This window comes from Hippoglossus stenolepis, chromosome 9, assembly GCF_022539355.2.
Source record: "Hippoglossus stenolepis isolate QCI-W04-F060 chromosome 9, HSTE1.2, whole genome shotgun sequence".
NCBI lineage: Eukaryota > Metazoa > Chordata > Actinopteri > Pleuronectiformes > Pleuronectidae > Hippoglossus > Hippoglossus stenolepis.
The window spans coordinates 22,893,258-22,916,928 of NC_061491.1; the positions used below are offsets into that span (position 1 = coordinate 22,893,258).

Sequence of the window (23,671 nt, forward strand, 5' to 3'; positions counted from 1 at the left end):
CCAAAATCCCTAAATATTTCATTCACAATGACAAAGCAAAAAAGCAGCACGTCCTCTCCTTCTGAAAAGCAGAAACCACAAAATGTCAGACATTTTGTTTCATTATCTCTGCTTTAATATTTAAATATAAAAAAACATAATAAATGATTGATTGACAATGAGGAACCATTTCTTAACGTCTTTATTCGAACACTCCAAAGGCCTTTTGACTGCACCTAGTTGACTGTTGACTGCACCTAGTTGAGTTCATGTACGGCCCCTTCTACCTTTTAGTTTTTTACCTTTGTCCTGATTGATTTCCTTGAAAGAACTGTGTGTTCCCTGAGAGAGTTTAGGGCACAAAAACCTGCAGAATGTGAAGTTTGTCTACAGGCAAACGTAGAATTCAATGTGTGTGAAGACCTTTCTATATTGAAGGAATATTTACTGGGGTTTAAATCGTATTTCAACTCGTGTGGAAGACAATAGATGCTCATAAACTCCCCACAATAAACATCTATAAAACTGTTTATTATATCTATAATTTTGTTTTAATATCTATTTCCCTTCACATGAACACAGAATAATGCAGGTTCATGTCAGGTCCTTCGAGACGCTCCAGTTGGCTGATTCCGATGTCTTCGTTAGGGCAGAGCTCCAGCAGCTTTACAACTGTAAGACCACCTGCAGCCGGTGAACAATGGACGCCCCCTCCTCCGACACACTGGAACCACTAGGCCTAACTGCCCCCTGCTTTTGTCCCACTTCTCACCACTGTGTGAGTTTTTGTGTTGAGTGTTTTGGTGGCTGGATGTGAAAAGCAGCAGGGCAGGAGGGTTGGCCTCCATCCCTGGAGAAAACACCCTGATGTTTATCAGCCGACCAAGAACAAGAATAAAGAAGTGCTTACTTTTTCATTTACCTTCTCACCGAAAGAAGAAAATCAGACCACAATGGTGTCTTTATAATGTGAATCTACAGCCAGAAGACTGTAGCTTAGCACAAAGACTTGAATAGGGGGAAACAGTTAAACAAAACCTTAATCACTTAAGTAACCCTATTGTGCAGAGTATGTTTCTATAGGAACTACAGATTGTTAGGCCTTGGGGGAAATACATGTGCTCTGAGGGTCACCTCATGTAGGACAGGTTTATAACATGCAGGTAAACATCAACAGAAAACTAAGTTTCAGCGTTTTGTGCTGGTTCACACCCTTTTTATAAACAGTGTGTGGTTCTCACTCAGTTAGGAAAAGTTCCCTCCGTCCTAAACGCTGACAAAATGTACAAACGTTAGCTGCAGGACGTCAAAGAACGACACGCTACGATGCAAATAGTTTGCTAAACAAAAAACATTATTAATTACTAACTCATTTAACTCAAATTTCCAAATATCTCAATTTTACAAACATTACTGTCTCTGCAAGTCAAGATCCCAGCGCAAACGTGACCGATCCAAAATGTCCTCATAGCCCAGGAGTTGCTTCTCTGCCAAAACCTCAGAGGACGATGTGTCCTCTCCATGTGAGTAAACATTGGTTTGAGCAATATGCTTTTTAAAACCCCTGTTTAAACAGCAGGCAGCTCAGGACACGTTTCCACCCACTTCAACGATTATCCCCTGAAAGCAAAACTACTGACTCAGCTACAGACACAGATAATGCTGCTAACACCCTGAGGCATTTCATTGTCTCATACTTTGGGGTGTCGTGCCTTCAGAAATCCAAGTGAGAGACTATAACTTTGTTTGCTTTTGTTTATTGATCACTAACCAGTTGTTGGACAATTATTATCGTATAAAATCGCAGTGTGTACTTGTTGTGAGTACTTCAGTCTTCAGTTCCAACATGCTGGGCTCTAGGGGACTTTTTAACTATAGTCCACGACGTTTCAGCCCCGTTTTATTTAGAAATTAATACTTTTACCGTCAAAAGATTTGAAGTACCCATAAAATGACACATTGCTGTAAATTAACTTACCCCACAGTATACACCAGTAGGGCTATTAGTGGATTGACAATTGACTGTGCGACTGTGCGAAACTAGTGAAGTGTGGGGGTGTCACTTTAGGTTGTTCTCTCTTTTACAAACCAAACAATCAGTCGATTAATCAAGCAAACTAGTTTAATCCATTATAAAAAATAAACATTTGCTGCAGAAATATGTTTACGGTTGTAACCTAGTCAACCAGCCACTGCAGTAGAAGTGTAATAATAATCTAATGATATAATTAAACAGTATAACTGTCAAAGGAAGGACTTTTACTTTTCTAGGAGTATTTTTACAGTGTGGTATTAGTACTTTTACTCTGCCAATGTTAATAACATGAATACTTTCTTTACTTCTGCTCCCACACGTTGTGTTAAATGGTCTTTCGTGCCCCCTGCTGGTGGTTCTGAAAAGTACTATGACTCACGACAAATCACTCACAACATAATAAAACAGTTTGATAGATGAATGATGTGTTTGCATGTGGACTAAAACTCTTCACTTCCCATGGAGATAATTAATGTCAAAATATTATTTGAAATAAAAATAATACAAAATGTGCATTTAATGTTTATATTCAGTCTTTTGTCCCTTTTTCTGTGTGTAACTTTTATTTTCAGTATGTGTGTGATGTTGTGTCTGATGTGTCCATTTAGATCATTGAAGTCCGGACAGTTCTAGTGTGGAAACGTTTTTTATTCAACTATGCAAACTGAGAATATTCAGCTCAAAAACACCGTGTTTTGACATTTTTATTATGATTTGCTTTCTTGCAGAATTAGATGAGAACAATTCAGAATATCAAACCATCCCTGCGACTGCGCTTTGAAGCATTTAGGACGAAGATGTATTAAACCTAAAGTCAAATGAATAAAATAATGAATTCTCTGTTTTAGAACAAGTTTAGGGTATATATCCCACCTAAAGGACCCCAGTACATGGTCGGCATTTGGCATCATCATCATCATCATCATCATCATCATCATCATCATCATCATGATCAGTGCAACCTAGACTTAACTTCATCTCTAGAAGTTAAATTTTCTTCTACTGCTAAGGCACCATCAGCATTTAGTTGCAAATACGTACTGTAGTGCTTATTGTTGAGTTGCACACTTATCTGTGGTAAATCATGTGTGTGTTTTTGGGTCAGTTTGTTGTATAAAGTGTTAAAAAGGAGCAGAGTAACACAAACAGAGTAACTTCCGCACACCGACTCACTGAGAGCTTCAAAACCACAGAGTTACCCAGTGTCCTGCTTGAGACACAGTGCCAGAGAGCATGTTAAAATAAGAGGAGATAATAAAACCCCTTCTGCTCCATACACAGAGTTTGTTGTTGTCATTTTCACTATTTTCCAAGGGGATGATTCCTGTATCTCGATGGGGACTGATATCTATGAGTGGGCACAATTTGGTGCTGATCCAAATAAAAAAATCAGTGGGATCTAGCAGGTTTAATTGTGGTTTCATTGGGTCTTGGTGTTTGAACAATTGGCCCAATGTTAAACTATAGTTAACTTATCATTTTTGTATCAATCGATTGAGGAAATTGTCACTGGATTAACTGATGAAAATAATAATTAGTTTCAGCTCCTTGACCATTTAAATGCATTTTAAGCTGATTCAATCGGAGTGGAATTAAAATGCATTCCATTTAAAAACATCTGGAGTCAGTGTGCAGGTGTTACTCTTCATTTAGCAAAGTCAAAACATATTCTGTTGTTAAAAAAAATGATAAGCAAACAGAAGGACAAAAATCCTCGGTGATATTAACAGTGATCACAGTATCTAGTATCGCTACAGTAATAATCAAGCAGCCGAAAGCAGCCTTTTTTGTTTTTGTGTTTGTAGATTTTTTACGTTTGCAAATATTAAAACCAAATAAAAGACACAAAATTCCTGGTCATGTGTTTCAGCCACACTTCCTCCTCGGTGGATAAAACTGATTCAGAAAGGGAAATGAACATTTGCTGTCAAACGCCCTGACCTCTGACCCGCTCCTGATCCCCATGCGATCAACACAGCAGCTGCTCAGGAGCTTCCTGTCTTAACGTGCGTCACAGAGGCAGCCGGCGTTCCCTGCGTGTGTCCACGCCCTCCCCTCACCGGCGAGGAGCCTGAGCCGAGGTCGCTCTCTGTTTTCAGTCTTTCACTGCGGCTCCCTGCTCAGATGTTGGGCTCCTCGTCCAGCTTGGTGAGGTCGGGGGCCGTGCCCATGAACATGCTGCGCCCTCGCTCCAGCCGGCTCTTCTTGTCCGTGAGGCGGAAGGCCTCCATGAACTCGTCGATGTCGATGCTGCCGTCCTTGTTTCTGTCAATGGTGACGGACAGGTCGGAGATGGCCTCGTCCGTGATCTCCATCTTTAGGTAGACGCTCAGCAGCTTCCAGGTCTGCCGGAAGTCCTCAATGGTGATGAAGCCTGAGGAGGAGGAGGAGGAGGAGGTTAGAGGTCAGGAGGTTAAAGCTGGGATGAAGGGAAGGGAAAAGATATTCATGATGTGCACACTGTTAAAGGAAAAAATGTGTGTCACTGGGTGGGTGTAATCGGAGGTAGGGGGGGGGGCTGGAGAGACCAGTAGGTCACTGGGTTAATCCTGATCAGGAGGATTCAGGAGGCCGTAACCTGCTGTGGCCTGAGGGAGGCTTAGGGAGGCTGAATGCAGCAGGCGTCTCAATCTGGACACAACAAACACTTCATAAAGACCCTGACACACTTTACACTAAACCCTCTCTCGTTACTCTGTGTGTGAGCAGTCATTTTATCAAGTTGTTCATCAGTTACTTTTCCCATTGTATGAACAACATTGTGAAATGCATCCACACACACATGAATCACTCTAAAAGAGCTTTTTATTGCCAGGTTATGCTCCAAACTAGGACTGAGGCAGCAATAATAAATATAAACTTTTTATTTTAATGTTGTTTCTTAATTGACTTTACAATGTACTGTTTTTAAATATCCTGCAAGTATAATGGAGTTACAAGAAAGGGGTTGGTCTAGATTGGGAAACAATTAGAGGTGCAGGTGTATGTTCTCTGTTTACTTTATTATTCTCTGTTTTATTTATATACCAATCAATCAATTCCCTGAGGATTTTGAGGAACAAAATATGGCATCCATTATAAATATTCTTCTCAGTTCTCATGTATCTTATGAAGTAAGTAATGAAATGAATATTCTACCTGAGTTGTCCGTGTCGACGATTCTGAAGATGGTCTCCAAGGTGGAGCGGTGGCGATACAGAGTCTCCAGCAGGCTCTGGTCGATGTGCTGCAGGAGGAGAAGGGATGGAAACCAAGTTAGAAAAGTCTTGGACTTGAACGAGAGGTGAAGCATCGTCAAGTTTCTTCAACCAGTTTGAAAAAAGAAGGTGTTTTGACAATTTGGATTTCCCTGGAGAACCTGTGCGTTACTGCTGCTAGTTTATATTGAGTTTTATACATGAAAGTCCTGTTTACTAACTTAATGTTTTCTATTTATTTTCTCTCTTGTTTATTTTTTTTAATGTTTTGGTGTTCTTTTATTTTTTTTCTTCTACTTTTTAAAAATAAACAAATAAAGACAGCTTTTGTCATCAGTACACTTCCGTACTCACATCCGTGTTGGGTCCCTTGATGGCGAGCTCGTTGAACCACTCGTTGTAGTCGACCGTGCCGTCGCTGGTCTTGCAGGTGACGAGCTGACCGCGCATCATCCTCCAGGGCAGGCCGAGGTGCATCACACTCTCCACTGCAGTGGCCCATTCATTCAGAGACACCAGACCTGACGGGGGAACGAGAGACGACGTTAAAACTCTTCATTCTGAGCCATGACTTATTATCTGATACAATATAAGATTTCAGCCACTTTTCCTTCTGTTGTTTTTAATTGCCTGGTACTTTTGGATGCACTGGTTCCCCACAAAGTCTCATAACAAACACTCCACATTGTCCAAGATGAAATGATCAGCTGACATTAGCATCAGCACAAACAGGATGTCGGTTAATAAAGAAAAGGAAACTGCAGTAAAGAAATGTCAACAATATATTTGTGACTTTAAAAAAAAAAACTGTGAACTCAGTGCACAGGTCAGATCTCAACTCTTTAATAAGCAAATTCAAAGGAAGCTTTTTTTGTGTATTTATGTATAAAGTAACTTTATTATCTTTATTAGCATTATGAAAAGTCCATTGTCAGTCAGGCTCTGCTTGAAAGAATGTATTTTTCAATACAACGCTGTTATTAGATGAACAATTCTAATTCTGATCCATTCTATGAACAAAAACACACACACACACACACACACACACACACACACACACACACACACACACACACACACACACACACACACACACACACACACAACTGCTTAATCACTGAATAACAACAAGAGTTTCAGCTGAAGTTTGTGTGAAACTATCAAATGTTGTGTTCGGCCCACATCTTGTTGTTTTCCTGAATGGTGGAATATGATGCTCGTCACAGAGCACAAAGGTGTGAGCTCGTATTTCTCCACATCGAGACATTAACCTGTGAGAACCTCATGAGATTTGTGATTAAATTACTCAACACCTGATTCACTGAGGACTGAACAAACACACACACACACACACACACACACATAACACACACCTGTGTTGTTGCTGTCCAGCTTTTTGAAGGCACAGATGAGGTCAGATTTGTGCGCAAACAGCTGCTCCCGCAGGACTTTGAGGGCTGAGCGCTCGGTCCGACCGACTCTGCAGACGACATGAAGACAATATGAGTTCAGACAGAGTTCAGACCTTTTAATCACACTTGGTTCTGTTGCCTCCAGGTCCAGTGTGTAAGATTGAGGTGAAAGGGATCTAGTGGCAGAAATTGAATATAAAATAATCCTAGTGATGTTTTCACTGGTGTGTTTCATCTCAATTTAATGAATTGGGGTTTTCTTTTCCCTTGAATGAACCCTTTATGTTGAAATACTTTATATTTACGGAGGCCGCCATGTTTTTTACAATAGCCCAAACTGGACAAACTAAACATCTTTTGAGTTTCTATGACAACTGAAGGTTACTACAGGTGCTGTCCATGTTTGGAGGTGGAGGGTGAGGTGAGGGGTATTCAGCTGCAACATGCAACTTCACCACTAGATGTCACTAAATTCTACATACTGGACCTTTAAGCTAGAATAAAAATAAAAATCCCACCTCACTTTAGATAGTCCATAATGCAATGAAATGTTTGCAAATTTACTAAAAAGGAAAAGCGGATTCACGGCAGAGAAGAACTAAAATAAATTAGTTATTTTCTTTTAGTTTAACAACATCAAACATTGTTTAATGTTTCAGTTTTATGGACAACACTTTTTTTGCTTTGTTTGCTGTTGTTTGTTGTGTTTTCCTGCTTCTTATGCATGATTCACGTTGTCATTTGTGTTTGTGTAGTTTATAACAATTAAGTAAAACTAAATCAAGCCAAACCCATGATTCACATCACTGGAGTGAGTTTCTTCTCGTGCTCTTTTGTACCTTTGTCGAACGGTGAGCTCTCTGGTCATACTGGTGGCCTGGTACTGAATCATATAAGGCACAAGGTCTGGACCCAGCTTCACGTAGGCGCCCCTGTTGCTTCCCACGTCGTAGTAGTTGGAGGCAGAGAACAGAGTCAGGACCTAAGGCATATGAAAGAAGAGTTTAATGTTTAATTTTCAAAAGCTCCTCAGAAAAAAAACTGTGTGAAATGCATCTGCGACCATGTCACTAATCTGTTTTTACTGGAAACTGATGGAACTGTGGGATTATCAGGGAATCAGTGGCCCGTCTGAGCTCACCTTACGATTGTGGCAAAACTCATAACCCTCCTGTTTACACTCGTGTGAGCGGATGATGAGCTGCAGGTTGTGTCTGTTCAGAAAGTCCTCGGTGACGTCAGGGCCCCAGTAGCAGCCTCCGCCCCGCACCTCATTGGGCACGCAGCCGTCCTGGCTCATCGGGTCGCTCCACAGCAGGTCCAGGATCTGGAGGCACGAGATATTTTATTTGAACCCCCTGGAGTCTAAGACCTTATCAGCCACTTGAGAGGGACTTAAACCTGCCTCAACATTTGGATAAGTCTCACCTACTGAAAACACTGATCCCAAAGGGCAACACAAGATTTCACTGAGCACAAATAACCTGAGAGCTGTAAGAATGTCATCAATATGGAAATGTCTGTTAAACTCATGTTGGTGTAATTAGACTCCACAGGGATTAAACCACTCAATCTGATCGGGAGAATCCTTCTTCCTGCTTCACTCGTGTAACAGGGCAACAAAAATGAATCAGTACAGGGTCTTTTACTTCAGACTTCAGGTACCAGAGCTACATGCAGTGACTGAGCATCACCACCCAGCTCCGGAGCCACATGAAACCACTGGTGACGTTGGAAAAGCAGATTGAAGTGACGGCAGTGGGATTAATGATGCGGATGGATTACAGCATGTTAAAGCCCACGTAGGTAACAATCCACAGCTCTTACACTGAGGTAAGTGTCGATAACTGGTGGATGACGTCTGAACAAAACAAACTTGGTTTCTGCGTCAAGTCAATCACTTAATGTCTCACATGGGAAACTTGGAGACCGGACAAGGACGAAAAATGACTGTGAGTATAAATAAATGCAAACAAATAAGTGAAATCTACAAAATAACATGATTTGGTGATGCTATGTCTGTATTCAAACATTTATTCCCTTATCCCCTTACTCATTTATTCAATAATTGTATTATTAATTTCTGTGTTTACATATTTATACATACTTTTGTCATTGTTTTGCCTCTGTAGTAATAACAGAAATGTATATATAGCAAACACCTTCACAGAGCAAAGGCAATAAACTAAATTATGACCATAGTTCCGAATTTGGCTTGTACTTTTTTAGTTTGGCTCATGTCCCATCTGCTAACATGGAGGAGGTGTGATTTATAACCTATACTGCCACCAGGGGGAGATCAAGACACTTTGACTTCATTTTGGGGAGTTGTCATGTCGTCCATGTTTGTATACAGTCTATGAGCAGCTCTAATGTGTGAGTACTGATACTGATGTGAAGCTGAGAGAAATAACACATCGTTAAATACTCCTCTGGTCAATATTCACCTGTTTCCATTCTTCCTTGGCGTTGTCACTGCTGACAGACTCAGTGGACACGGTCAGAGTCGTCTCTTTTTCTGTGGACCTGTTGATGAAGACGGACTGTCTCCTCCTGCGGACCTCCAGATCGTCCTCCGAGTTCCCTTTGATCCGGTCAGAGAAGTCCTGCAGCGAGCGGCTGTGGAAGCTGTCCCGGGTTCCCAGCGGCTTGGGATAGATGAGGGAGGCCCGGCGCTGGAAGGACTTGCCCCAGACGTCGTCGTCCGAGTCGATGGACGTCCCAGTTGAGCTGATGTGCCTCTTCTTTGGAGGCCTCAGTGCTGAAACATACTGGGACAAGCACAGGAGAGCACAGGCTTCAGGAAAAACATCAGGACAAGAAGGTAAATTTAAGAATATCACTGCTCTGCACACGGTTCCCTCACATTGTGCCGGTCCACCCTGGTGAGGACGCCGAGGTCTGTGGTGTCGGAGATTCCTCCATGAAGAACCAGAACCTTCTGGTCGATCACTGTCGCTAATGGCAACCAGCTGAAGATCTTCTGCAGCAGCTTCAGGATCCGTTTGCCGTGCAACTGAGGAGAAACACAGGAGTTCATTTATCTTCCTATTTTAATGTTCTGTATGGATCTTAAAAGCTTTTCTAAATGAAGGATTGTTTTAAAGAGTTAAAAGTGTTTGGACAGTTTAACCATTAATCTTAATATCATTGACTGAAGCTGCTGGTTCCTTAGAAACAAAAACAGTCTTGTGAACCAATCATTCTTTGTTGTGTTTACTTTATTTATCTATGGTAATAATTTCATTAACGTCGATTTAACTTGTTTTTACTGAAACCACTAAAACCTAAAAAGAACTAGTTAATGTGACTTGACAAATTAAGTAACTTGCCAAATTAACAAACTTTTACAGGTAGATATAAAGTAAATATGACTAATTGCTGCTTTTACTTACTTTTTCCTAACAATCGGTCTCCTCGATATCTTTTTTGGATTAAGATCCACTTGTTAGATTTTTATTGGATTTATTATTATGTCTTAATGATGTATAGTTGTCTTTGTTTAAATGTGTTGTGTCTCTAGTTTAAAGAAGCACTTTTAGATTGTGAGGTTGATCCCTGTCGAGTGTCTATAAACCAAAGTCAGTGCTGATTCAAACTGGACTGTAGTTTCCTTTCTGTGTCTTTGGAAAACCTTGACCTCTCTGACCCATGAGACGCCATGAACAGGGTCATATGTCCGACAGTCACCGGCTCTAATGACCTCAAATCCTCTTACCTGCCAGGAGGAGTGACTGGTATTGTAGTGGAAAGGAAGTCACGACCTTTATCGGGCCTTAGTGGGAATGTGTAGGCTAATGTGATTGAAACCATTTTAGTTGGCTGCCTCCAAAGATATCAGGGATAAGGACATGTTGTGGCTCCATGCGTCAGTTTGAACGCCGAGCAATAAACAAAAGAAAAAGGTGTGTTTGGAGATATGTACGTTTGCAGGATTATGTGATAAACTTACCTTGTATTTAGTCAACACCTCCTTTGTGAAGCCGTACCTGAACCAGCCGAAGAAACACAAGGTACACGTTAGATTTCAGTTTATTTATTACCCTTCTGTTCCCTGATGAATTTGTTAAGGGACGACATGTGGTCAGTTGACGTATTTAACATTTGACTTTTGTTTCACCTCAGATTGACTATATGGTCCTCGTGGTTTCCTCGGTTGAGGTAGACTTCACTGGGGTAGACGAGCATGAATGAAAACAGGATGATAAGGATCTCGATGGAGTCTTTGCCTCGGTCGACAAAGTCTCCATTAAACAAGTAAGGCTTCTCCAAGGAGGGCATGCCGTTCTGTCACACAAACAACAGCAGCGGGTCAGTACGTCATCCAAATGGGAAATAAACACAGCAGGTTACGGCCAAAAACTGAAGTTTAGAAGGGAAAGAATTATGTCATTCATTAGTCAGTCGATCAACACAAAAACCAGCAACAAGTTCAATTAGAATTTGCAGCTTTTTTCCATTTGAACAGATTTAAGAATACAAGGTTCCAACCTTGTAGAAAATCAGCAGCAGGTCCTCCAGTTGTCCGTGCAGGTCGCCTGTAGTGAAGTGAACAAACACAGGTCATACTTCTGTCTGCTGGTGATTTAACTACTACAGCAAAAGTTAGGTTATACTTCTAATTAAACTGAACTAAACTAGATTAGTTTGCTGATACATGATTTTGTCAATAACTACTTATTTCAGCTGTTTAAGATCATGTAATCACTCATTATTTTGCATTTCCTCCCCAATCACCTTCCCCTCATAATCAACTCTCACAAACAATATCAATAAAAGGCAAAAATGTATCATCAGTACAAAAAAAATTTGATTTCTTTCTGCTCACCACAAATAGTGATTTCTTTACTCTGGCAGGTGGAGATTCGGTTGATATTTGGCATCATGCGGAACAGTTTCCAGGTCTCGGCCAGGAGCTGGAGGACGTAGCGCGAGTGCAGCTGCTGCTGAGAGAGAGACTTGTCAGAGAGAAGTTTCAGGTTCAGAGGAACACATGAAACATACATCGTACTGCAGCGACTGATATCTGCTGCGGTGTTGTGATGCATGCATCCGTTGTCATGCACGCTTATTGTGTTATGCTATGTCTGTCAGAGCACTTTGAACACCATGTTTTTAAAGGTGCTATTTGAGTTACTAGCACAGAGTAGCTACATGCAGTACAGAAGTTCAAATAGACAGTTGCAGAGTTTCTCCACCAGACTGTACTGACAAGTACATTTTTCAAACTGTAAGGATTTTCCTCTAAATGTGTACTTGTACCTTGCTGTTTTAATCTAAAGGATCTTTATCAAGACTGCTTATGTTTAGAAAAATACCATTAGTCCCAAAACCAACATCAGTGTTTACCTCAAAAGTAGAATACAGTTACTTTACTTTAATTTTATTTCTGCTTCATGACATAAAGAAAGATCCTTCGGTGGGAATTTAGAAGATGCTTTTAAATCAACTCTACACGTCACAGTGATACAATCTGAGTCATGATGTCTGCAGGTTTGGAAGCACTGATCTGCTGTGCACCCACCTTCTTGTTCCTGAAGGCCTCCACCAGCCCGACTGCCTGCTCCACCGTCAGAGGGAAGAAGAGATGAGGTCCTGAGTAAATCTCTGGCACCTCGATGTTCTTGTAGCAGAAGTACCTCTCCCACTCTGCGTCCCGACAAACCTCGTTCTCTCTGAAGATGTGCGAGATCAAATTTCCTGGAGGACAACAGGTGGAGCTCATGAGTTTTACACAAGGAAATATCCCCCGAGAGATACGGTGATTCCATTCATGTGAAATCTTACGTTCATTGCTTGAGGGTGTGAAATTGTCCATGAGGTAGCCGAGGAAATTATAAAGCTGCGGACGAGAAGAAAGATGACAGTTGAGTTTGTAGTTTTCTCAGAATCCCACTGATGATCTCTGACAGCTGGTCACCTTTATCTGAGCCTGTTCTCCGGAGTATTCGATGGACTGGAAGATGTGCCAGGTGTATCTGCGTCTCATCTCCGTGCGGGCGACATACTGACGGTACCATCGCTGAATCAGCACAGCAGCTCTTATAGCTGCAGGAGACAGAGGGTGATCAGAAGAGCTTCACATATATAACACTGCTTTTCAAAATGGTGTTTAAATTCATAGCAGCAACAATTTTGTGAGAACCTCCTTAACCTCTATTCTATTCTATGATCTGCTACAGGAGTCTGCAACAAGACCATGGTCCCCTAACAAGGCTCATTCCACTTCTGCCAAAAGCTTTGGAATGTTTCAATAAAAACTTCTACATGTGTGTGTATGATGTGGCTGCTTAGGATTGGTTGGATATAGGTCTCTTTTGCCTGGGGCCCCCAAAGTCCCTTGAAACGCTTGTGTTAACAGTAAACACCAGGTAAACAACAACAACAACAACAACAACAACAACAACAACAACAACAACAACAACAACACAACAAACAAGATAAGACAGGTGTGGCTTACTTGTGACGGCTGCACACAGGAGAACAGACAGACATAAAGAAGACACAAATAATGAAACACATGTAAGCAACACCTCTCAGGGGATATCGTTCTGTGTCTGGAAAGAAATTGTGACATTTTGGTTCAGATCTGGATCAGGGGGTCAGATCCAGAGACTAATTCATGAATGATAAATCTCTATCTTTACTGTAAGTGTGTGGAATTGGATGCAGCTTGAATTTAAGGGGACTGTTGAATGATACCCGGACGTTTACGCTTTATTACCATTCTAGTCTCAATCTGGGGTTAAGATCAGTCTGCAGGATCGACAGTTACCTTTTCCAGAGTGTTTGTTGAACTGGTTGGACTTTGTGACGCCACATCCCATGACTGTTCCTGTTAAAACACCAAACAAAAAAACAAAATCACGACACAAAACCGAAACTAAAATGTAGCCCAAAGAAACCAACCTACATTTAAGATAAGTCTTGAATCAGGTGCACTTTGTTTTTTACAGAAAGGCGATTTTGAAGATGATACTCCATCAGGGGGACATGGCTTTTGACCTTGATACGTGACATCTATAAAATCTGAATACATGTTTACTGATTGAGATGCAGGTTCACTACTCATTCACACATTAGTAAACAGATCTGGCCTCTTTCCCTGACGGAGTGGAGTGTGGCAGCAGGAGAGGTAAAGCTGGAGGCACTTTTAATCTCGTTATCCTGTGGTCCGCTCCTGACCTCGGTGGCCTCAATCCCGGAGCACGGGACGGTTTTTACCTGAATTCTACGAAGGCTTACATTAAGCAATCAATGAAACGGAGGAGGCGGGAAAGAGTAGTGCGGTTATTTTGATCAAATGGTGGATTTAAAAACGTGGAAATTGCATTTAAAAATATCCCTTTGTTGTTTACGGTTAATAAATGATGGATAAATTACTGTTTACAAGTTTCAAACCTAATGTAGATTTCGTTCAAGTGTGTTTGCAGATAACTTTCTTTGGCAGTGCTGATTTGGGCCTTTTTTAAAGAACAGATGGGGGCTTTGGTCACATGTAAAGATGTTTAAAAGAGGGTTTCAGACCAAAACTCTGATCTATGAATGATGAATTAATTACCCAAAGGAATAATGGCGCTGTGACATAAAATAAATGCATGGAGAAAAGCTTCGAACAATCATTTAAACCTTGAACATACTTTTTAAGATGTTTCAGACTTTATTCTGACCAAATCAACATCTGAAAAGGATCCAAAACGATGACATATGACATCCTGCATGTATTTACTTACGTGGTCACCTCCTCTCTTCCGGCACCAGTTCCCAAGTTGTTCTGCGGTCAGTTCTGTGTGTCAGCGAGTTTTCACACAGCCATTTGCTCTGTCTCATACTCCACCAGTCGTCCAGGATCAGGTCCAGAACCGCAGGGCGTCCGTCAGACTGGTCATCGCATCAGGGGCCAGTAAGTCACCACAGAGGCTTCATGTACGAAGCTGTATCTCCAGTGTGCAGCTCCACCGGCTCAGTCTCCAGTCCCTCGGTGGGATCACATAATCAAGGCACCGAGCCACAAGTGGATTACTCGAGCTAATGACTTGATGCGACTAGACTGGTCTTAATATAGGAAGATACCAAAGGGCAGAGGTAATGCATGGGAGGAGAGAAGCTGGTGTCTGTTTCTGGTTTTTCGGAAATGTTTTTGATCACAGGTGCTTTTTTGAGTCCAGGCTGGTGTGAACTAAAGTAAACTAACTTAATTAAATCATAACATAGGAGTTATTGACTTGTTTCTCACTGACCCCTCCATGTTTCATCAGCAGCATGGGATGAAACGACTGGTCTGATGCTACAGATCTTTTCAGCTGAAACTGTTGAAATAAAAGCTCAAAATGTTCCCAACAAACAAGTTAGTTTGTAGTTGGGTTTATCTATGGTCTTATTTTCAGTTCTTAATTAATGTAATCAGCTATTCTATTATTCCTTTGTGACTTCTCAAATGGGTTCCCCTGATTTGAGCCTTTGGATAATCTTGCTTTTTTTTAATAACTTACTTTACAGTTTCACTTCTTCAGGTTTCTAACTATTATCTAATTATTCAAAGAATAAAATAATTCCTTCCTGACATGGTCACAATTGGTGGATATAACCCAACATTTAGGTTTTCATACGTGTAACAATTAATGAAATGTTTTATTCCTATACCACCACTATAGAAATCTATTTCTGATAAGAAAGTGGAACCAGATGATTAATTAGCGACAAACACATGGATTAAATAAACACACATCCCTAGTTTAGAGGTTTCCAAATGATCATTTTTACGTCTCGACTTGTCAAAACAGACAATCCTAAATGTTTGATATGAACTGAAAAGGTTTATATAATAACATCCGAGCTGTGACCAGCAGATTCTGGGTATTTTAATTGATCAACCCCTGAAATCGTGATAAGTGAATAATCAATCACAATTATTAAAAAATATTTAGTAATAACACATTTTAGTTCATTATTACATTGAATTATACTTTTGGGACATTCCCTTTAATCCATAAGAAACTTTTTTTTAAATCGTTGCTTAACCAACACACCTGAACACTGCTGCTGTTGAACGTCTCCCTCGCTGACAGGAAGTGTGGATGGACAAGGTGAGTTGTTGTGAGTCGATGTTTAAGTAACAATAACGTTTAACATCTTCAACAAAAACCGTTTGATCTGCACGACACTAGATATTAATATTTAAAGTTTGATATGTGTGTGATAACAAGTAGCCAACCTTACAGGAAGCTGCGTGTTCACTCACATGCACGGGTTCATTTTGTTTATATCTAAACAATTGTAATGTTCTAATGTTCGGTTTGTGTTGAAACTGTGAGTTTGTGTTGAAAAGAGTAAATTCTGTAATTTACACATGTCTGTAAACCACCGTAGAAATCAAAGTCGAAACATCTGCAGAACCTGCCTGAGAATTATCAGGTTTTTAAGTTTTCTTTTGTTTTAAAATCACTGGTTGATCATTCTCGGCTTATTTGTTGATAGTCAACACTCAGGAACAATTAATAGTGAGATCGGCATATTTATTTTTACAAAATGTTAACAAATATGGGGCCTTTTCATTCAAAACTGACACTACTGCTGACAGCACAACGTAAATTGTCCTGCCACTAGGGGGCGGTAATGCCCCACTGCGTCGTTTGACAGCTTCAGTGCAAGTAAGATGTGGAGAAGAAGTCACGAAGGAAAACATGGGGATGAAAACTATTCAAATTAGATTTTAGTTTTATTTATAAATCACATTTCACACACAGGTAAAATCACACAGGAACATTAAAAACAAAAATTAGAAAGCCACAATTTTCAAGCAAAACGAAAGAGAGTAAAATGAGTAGAATAAAAGAGTTAAGAGATTAAAATAAAAATAATATAACTGTATGAAAAGCTAAATCAGTTAAATATTACAAATAAAATTGGTGCGAAATAAAATAAAAGTAGATTAAAATACCATGATGATACAGTATTACCCTGTAAAATAGTTTAGTTAAAGTTCAGTGTGTAGAATTTAGTGACATCTAGTGGTGCAGTTGCATGTTGCAGCTGAATACCCCTCACCTCCCCCTCCCCTTCAGAACATGACAGAGAACCTGTGGCAGCCTTCAGTTGTCATAAAAACTCAAAAGGTAGTAACCCGATGTAAATATAAAGTATTTCAATATTAAAGGACCATTCTAGGGTAAAGAAAACAACATTTCATACAATTTAGATGAAACACACTAGTGAAAAACATCACTAGGATTATTTTATATTCAACTTCTGCCAATAGATCATTTTCACCTTAATCTTACACACTGAACCTTTAAAGGCACTTGTGAATAAAATAAAGTTTTCAGTATGGATTTAAAAATTGCAGTGGATGGAGCATTCAGCATTTCAGGCAGTTGCTTCCAGAGCTGTGCTGCTTATTGTGTGAGCTGCAGTCGCTAGCGCAGTTCTACACAGACACACACAGACACAAACAGATACACACACACACACACACACACACACACACACACACACCAACAACCGGATATCTGACACGGCATCCCACAACTTGCGTCACTGCACGTCATTTGATGTGATTTGTGAAAAGGTCGATGGTGCTCCACTGTGGCTGATTTTGGTGACGATTATCGCCATATGTTTTCCCTGAAACCGATGAGGCTGGTTTCACTTTGTTTTACAGTGAAACCGACGCTTTTCAAGTGCAGTTCTTGTAACTTCCTTTTCTGTGCAAAACCAAATTATTTCTGCTTCACTGAGTGGAATGACCTGGAGAAGACTCAAAACTGAATTTCAACCATGACAAATTAATGATTGTAAATACTTAGAAATGCTATACATAGACAGTAGCGTCTCATTTTGTATTAAAATGTCTCTTCCTAAATCTTCAAAAGTGAAGCCGAAATATCCTGGATATGCGTGCGGCCATCTTGGGCTTTTGACGTGGTCATTTTGTGCCAGAGTTTGTGCTCATGGAGCCGTGGTACAGTCTCAGCTGTCAATCATAATATCAACATCAAATAACTAATTAAAACAAAAACACAGAAGATAAAAATTATATGCACCAGGTTCTGCTTCGCTGTGGTTTAAAATGGTTCACATTTCTCTGTCCTCATCGAACACTAGCAGCTACTGTACAAACTACCAAGAAATACAAATTCTGAATAATCTCCTGACCAATATTTTTAAACTTCAGCGAATGTGTTTGCGTAGTTTCCTCAGGAGCATCTGTCCAAGAATCTCTTCATCATCCTCGGCTGCAGAAATAATCCATTCAGCTCAGTTTGGCTGCAACAAAGAGCCACAGTATTTGTTGTGCTCGCCTGCTTTCATTGAAGTTTTTGTGTCTCTGCGACTGAATTGGGACGAAGGGTTTTCTCACTTTTCATCAAAACTGAAAGATTGGTTTAGGATTTAATTCCATGTTCGACATATTACAAACTCTGCATCTCACCTGTCAAACATTTGGGTGATATTCATAATTGTTATTGACAAGAGAAACTCATGATGGAAAGTACTGTGCGTTTACAAAGAATGCTGGTGTAAACATCAGTAACTTGTTGTGTAATGTTTATTGTTGGGTTTATTGTTTTTGATTAAATCAACTGAAGTCATTAAATTGAGTTGAACAAAATAATTCAGCCAAAAATTTGATCATTAATCATACATTTTTTGTTTTATCTAAACTTTCAAACATCTTCTGGTGCCTCACTTTCAAATGTGAGATTAGTTTTTGTGTGTTAAACACAATTGACATTTTGTTAATTGGAAGAAAAATCTTTAATGGGTATTTTTTCGACTTAAAGTGTTTGTTACATAACAGCAAAACAAAAAGGTCAGTAGGTCTTTTGTGTCGAATCTTCTCAGAGATCATCAAGAGACATGTTTGAGGCACCTGAGGTAAATGAGTGCACTGTGGAGTTATTCTAAATTCAACATCTGTCACAGAGGCTCTTTATTGGACCTGAATAATCAACTTTTTACACTTGATGTTGCGAAACAGGGAGGGAACCTCCCCCGTGGTTACTTTAAGAGGTCAGAGCATTCACAGCTTCAGCCCTGACTGAGCTCTGTTTGTCAGACTCTGAGGATGAAGATCGCTGTGCTGGGAGCCACCGGGCAGACTGGTCAGTTCCTGGTCAACCAGGCGCTGCAGCAGGGTCACACGGTCACCGCCGTCGTCAGGAACCCGGGAAAACTTCCCATACACCATGATAATCTCAAGGTAATGCCACACTGGCTCTGTGTGTTTTATTGTGCTGCGTGACTATTACAGGCGGTTGTTGCTGCTCCTCTCTGTGAGCTGGGCTCAAAGTTCAGTCAGTGATAAATGTTGTATTGTGTCCTGATGAGGGTTACAGGAGGAAAAACCTGAAGCACTCTCAATGTTTCTGGGCGGTAGCCACAAACGTTTATCGATGTGGTTGTGATTCTGCAACACAGCAAAGATAATTAACCTGGTGTAATTGTTAAAGAAACTTCGGTGAACATATTGATACACATGTTGAAAATGCAAGAAGCAGAACTTAGAGGGGAAAATGGAAAGATTTACATAATCCAAGATGCAAAATAGCAACAAACTACATGTAGAATGTCTCTCAGTGGAGCGCAGACCTCCAGCAAGGCCCGGCAGGCTCTGTACATTCAATCAAGCTGCAACAGATTTCACCCTGCCATAGATTTCAGTCCCCTAAATATGTCAGATAAAATATTGCTATGAAATTAGGTTTGTCAGCATCTGTACCAACATTTAATGAGTCCTTTCTTGGCCCGATTTCCATCAAGTTTCATGGAAATGCTTTCAGTACTTTTTTGCATAATCCTGGTGAGAAACAAGCAAATAAACCAATAAACCAACGGACACGAGGTCTATCAGCTGGACGCATGATGACTCATAGAAAAGAAAAAGAGTGAATGTTATTATTTAATGTTGCAAATCTCTGGTCAGATAAGCTAACAACCACACAAAGCACTTTACACATCAGGTCTTTTTATACAGCGCTTCTTTTTCATTCAGCCAATAAGACATCAGGGGTAATTTATAGTTCAGTGTCTCGCCAAAAGCAACTTGGACCTGCAGACGGGAGGAGACGGGGGTCGAGCCGATGTTCTCCTGATCTGTGGCCCTGCGGCTCAGAGCCACAGACATTTGTGTCTTTTCATGGGATTTGCTAACCAGAAGAAAACTGTATACCAGCCTTGTCATGGAAGATGGTTCATCAGTACAATTTAAAAAATAAAAGCATTTAAACGTCTTTCATACACAAATATAAAACTCATTCACTCTCCTTGTCTGCTTCCAGGTGGTGGAGGCTGATATTTTCTCTGCGGACAGTCTGACGAGTCATTTCAAGGGACAGGATGTGATCATGTCCTGCCTCGGCTTCCCGACCTCCATCTTCTCGTCCGTGTCGGGCTACACCCAGTCCATGCAGGCTATGGTCAGCGCCATGCGAGAGGCCCGGGTCAACAGGATCATCACCATGACCTCCTGGTATACTGAGCGTAAGTCCAGCTCACATGATGATGCCTTCAAGGCCTTTTCTGATTTGTTATTATAAAAAGAGGAAGTATGTAAGTGTAGATTAATCTGTTCAACTTATTCAACTCATTTGGAAACTCGTGGCTGCATTGCATTGTCGTCTATTGAGGCTTTTAGTTGCTTCGTATTTGTATAATTAATTTTTCTATAAAGGAATCCTGTTTCCTTGGCTTGTTCAGGTTTAATTCAAATTTCTTCAAGGAGCCGCTTGTTTGAGGCTCTGACACAAAAAAACAATCCGATGTCCCGATAATGTAACAGCATAGTTGACGTGTTGAAGCTTTTGAAGCCTTTTGAATGACATTGTGCCTTTTGAATGACATTATTTGATTAATTACTAATAGACAGATTAATCAATAAATGTGTAATAAAAGTTAGTTGCAGCAAAATAAGTTCAGTTTAAGTTGAGTTTTTAATTCTGTACTTTTTGTTCTCCATTGTTAGCCAACTCAGGAACTAACTCGCCTTACCTCATCCGCTTCCTCCTGCTGCCGATGATCCGGAGCGTCCTCACCAACATGTATGAGATGGAGCAGTTTCTGCAGGACACTAAGGACGTCACCTGGACCGTGGTCCGTCCACCTGGACTCAAGAACCTGCCGGCCTCAGGTAAAGGCAAACAGGCAGGCGCCAACAGAGGGGGACAGAAAAAACTTGAACATGCCCAAGAAATGTGCATTAAACTTTTTAATCTTAAAACAGCAGCTTGGAAATGAGTTTGCTGGTTCTGTGACTTGGAATAGGGAGAATGTTTCCTCTTTTATTCCCAGTCCTCACCCTGAACATCTGTTCTTGCTCTGTGTAACTTTGGTGAGTGGCTATGATCTCCTGTGAGAAGTGTGGCGCTGAATGACTGAACTGTGAATCAGTTAAAAACCAGAGTCAGGAACCTTTTAAAATATCAATAATTCTTCACAAAGTTTGGTGGATTTGTTACAACGTCAGCAAAACAAGCACAGGAGGCAGTTTGTTTGTCGCCAGGGTTTCGCAACCAAGAGCAGCAGAGCTTCCTCCATGATGCGCACTGCCTCAGGATCCACTTTGACACAGTTCAAGCTCATTAGCACGTGTTCTCATCATATACTGGCTTGTTTATGTGAATGAATGGGCTCAGTTTGTGTAAATAACCGGCCGTTTCGTGAGGGTTTTTTTCCGTTTGCTTCCAGGAAAACGTTGTCCCCCTTCTCTATTTATAGGACCTGATGTAAACGCTGATGTCATAACCCCACTAACTCTCAGGTTTTCATCTCTGTCACCTCTACAGCTCAAGAGTTTCTGACCCACGAGGGATACTTTGTGCCCCAGAGCAGCGGTCAGTCTGCAGGCGGTGCGGTGGGCAGAGGAGACGTGGCTCGCTTCATGCTCTCTCTGGTCAGCAGCAATGCCTGGGTCAAGAGGGGCGTCGCCATCACTACCAAATGAGAAAAGAAGAAGAGTAGTTGCCAAAGCGTCAGTTCACATTCTCCAGCCACGCAGATATTTATTTATATTTCCTTTTCAGATATCAACCGTTGAGATTTTGAGCCTCCACTGCAATACAGCAGAGGTCAACGGAAGGTTTTGGTTTTCAAAACATTCACAAATCTAATTTTTAGATATTTTCTCAATTAAGCCAGTGACCATTTTGTCTAAAGAAATGTCAGAAAATGGTGAAAACAGTCATTATAGCGCAAGGTGATTTTTTTATGTTTTATTATCACACGTCACAAATAAAAGCCACAATTTTATCCACATTTCTTTCGACTGACTGATGGATTAATAAACTCTTCGCTTCTGCTTCGAACTGATCAATGTGAAGGTTTCGGCTGCTGCAGGTAGTAACTGTCTTCACGGTCGATTCTGCCCGAGCTAAGGACGGGTTGGGTTGAACTGGCCCTTTAACTACATGTGCAGTTTACTTCCTGCCTCAACAGTCTATCGTTGCCTTACATGCCTTTTTAATGACTCTTGTTTATTATCTATGTTTGTTGTTTTTATGATCAGTGAAAACTCAGCGAGGTTACACTGCTCTCACTGTTTGTAAGACATGATTACAGCCACACGAGGTCAGTGTGGTGCCACCTCCTGCAGCAGCAAGTGACCTGCGACTTGATTTAATGTACGAAAGTCTGTTCGCTTTTTTATTTTTTTTATTTACAGTGGATATCTCTGAATGAAATAAAACCTTCCATGTTCAATATGTTGTATTTATGAGCAGTAATTTAGATTAAAGTGTACTACATTATTAAAATATGCACTCAGGCATATACAGTACATCTGTATGTACAGTGTGTACAGAACATGGGAATGTACGTCACAAGTCAAACTATTTGTGGTATTGAAGTTTCAGGAAATTCTGGTTTCACTTTGCTCTCTGATGTTTGCTAAAAATAAAAAAAAAAGATCTGAACGCCAAACACTGCCTGAAACGTGCTTCTTTTTTTATCCCAGGTTTCAACATCGCAGAATTCTCCAGTGTTTGAATTGCAAATGGGCGACTGATCCCATACATTAAAAATTAGTTGCACTGATGCGTTTACTTTTTCAAGTGTGCAGCTCTTCAGGTCACACCCAGTGCATAGGTGTAAATATGTTCTGTACCATATTTGATTAGGGTGTGGTCAGAGGTGCAATGTGCTTCAAGTGCGTGTGCACAGGGGAGAGAAAGCCGACATCTGCCGATTCTACTTTGCAAATTCATGGTTAAATTGTTGACTTAAGTGAAGATGTTAAAAGTTCTGCATTGTAATATTCTTGATGAAGGTAAAGGTGTGAGTGTGAGCTTCAGGCAGGAGAACAAGGGATTGCGGGGGTAATATTTTCATCCGTTTTTATAAAACTGTATTAACAACTTATTCAGACACCTTAAAAACTATATTTTAACTTGCATGTTTAGCAATACATGAAATCAGGAAATTGAGGGAGAAGAGTCTCAACCAAATCTTTGCCAACACTTTAAATACAGCCTGTGATTTGGTGTAATATTCGTTGGCTGAATCTGGAGCCAATAAAAGAAAATCGCACACAATGAGAATATTTGGAAACTGTCTGACAGGTCCCAGCTGTTTCCTGCTGAGTTAAGTGTTAGTTTCCAAGTCGTCTCTTGTTGCTGCACAGAGACTTTTGCTTTAAGGCCAGAGTGTCTGTGTGTTATCTTGATCTTTACTGACAGTGATCCGGTTTTGAAAATGTTTGCTGTGCACCTTGTAAACTGCTTATCTCAGGTGAGTAATGCTTGCAATGTGATGGGTTTAGATAAAGTCTCATAAATGAAAACACTTTTAGACGACGTTTCAGATGTTGCAGGATAAGTTGTTTTATCCAAGACCAATGTCTATACTAGAGTAAGGAAAACAAAACAATCCAGGTCACTTGGTTGGGTTAGAGGATTGAATTTGAATTGCTGCATAGAAACCAAATATCATAACCAAACACATTGAATATGAACAATAAATAAGAGCACAAAAGTAGATATGGGTCTTCAAAAAATGCCTTTTTTTCACAATAAGATGAATTATTACCAGGGAAATTGGTGGTTATATTATAAAAC

General features: G+C 40.5%; 2 protein-coding genes across 4 annotated transcripts; one reads left to right on the forward strand and one right to left on the reverse strand.

Moving 5' to 3' along the window:
- Window positions 1-2,644: 2,644 nt before the first annotated feature.
- Window positions 2,645-14,617, reverse strand: ppef2a (protein phosphatase with EF-hand domain 2a). 2 transcript variants are annotated; one of them, XM_047341082.1, is made up of 18 exons: window positions 14,357-14,617; window positions 13,399-13,458; window positions 13,084-13,092; window positions 12,544-12,671; window positions 12,411-12,465; window positions 12,148-12,323; window positions 11,452-11,566; window positions 11,115-11,161; window positions 10,744-10,910; window positions 10,576-10,612; window positions 9,490-9,639; window positions 9,071-9,394; window positions 7,765-7,950; window positions 7,463-7,605; window positions 6,585-6,691; window positions 5,566-5,732; window positions 5,153-5,240; window positions 2,645-4,388 (listed from the first exon to the last, which is right to left on the reverse strand). In XM_047341082.1, exons 2-18 carry the CDS (start codon window positions 13,448-13,450, stop codon window positions 4,135-4,137), a joined length of 2,205 nt encoding a protein of 734 aa, XP_047197038.1. In that variant the 5' UTR covers window positions 13,451-13,458; window positions 14,357-14,617; the 3' UTR covers window positions 2,645-4,134. The 2 variants fall into 2 exon arrangements, with proteins under 2 accessions (XP_047197038.1, XP_047197039.1); XM_047341083.1 differs by lacking the exon at window positions 13,084-13,092.
- Window positions 14,618-15,647: 1,030 nt separating this feature from the next.
- Window positions 15,648-22,538, forward strand: LOC124852493 (flavin reductase (NADPH)-like). Of its 2 annotated transcripts, none has more exons than XM_047341496.1 (5): window positions 15,648-15,709; window positions 18,604-18,825; window positions 19,904-20,105; window positions 20,587-20,751; window positions 21,407-22,538. In XM_047341496.1, the coding sequence occupies exons 2-5, from the start codon at window positions 18,691-18,693 to the stop codon at window positions 21,562-21,564; spliced, it is 660 nt and encodes a 219-aa protein (XP_047197452.1). In that variant the 5' UTR covers window positions 15,648-15,709; window positions 18,604-18,690; the 3' UTR covers window positions 21,565-22,538. The 2 variants fall into 2 exon arrangements, with proteins under 2 accessions (XP_047197452.1, XP_047197451.1); XM_047341495.1 differs by having other exon boundaries at window positions 15,668-15,709; window positions 18,682-18,825.
- Window positions 22,539-23,671: the final 1,133 nt, after the last annotated feature.

Coding starts and splice junctions, on each gene's coding strand:
- ppef2a (XM_047341082.1), bottom strand. CDS start 13,450: ATGGGATGTGGCGTCACAAAGTCCAACCAGTTCAACAAACACTCTGGA. Junction 11,162..11,451: donor TAAAGAAATCACTATTTGTG/GTGAGCAGAAAG, acceptor ACTTCACTACAG/GCGACCTGCACGGACAACTG. Junction 7,606..7,764: donor AGTTTTGCCACAATCGTAAG/GTGAGCTCAGAC, acceptor CATATGCCTTAG/GTCCTGACTCTGTTCTCTGC.
- LOC124852493 (XM_047341495.1), top strand. Junction 18,826..19,903: donor TACACCATGATAATCTCAAG/GTAATGCCACAC, acceptor GTCTGCTTCCAG/GTGGTGGAGGCTGATATTTT. Junction 20,752..21,406: donor CAAGAACCTGCCGGCCTCAG/GTAAAGGCAAAC, acceptor TCACCTCTACAG/CTCAAGAGTTTCTGACCCAC.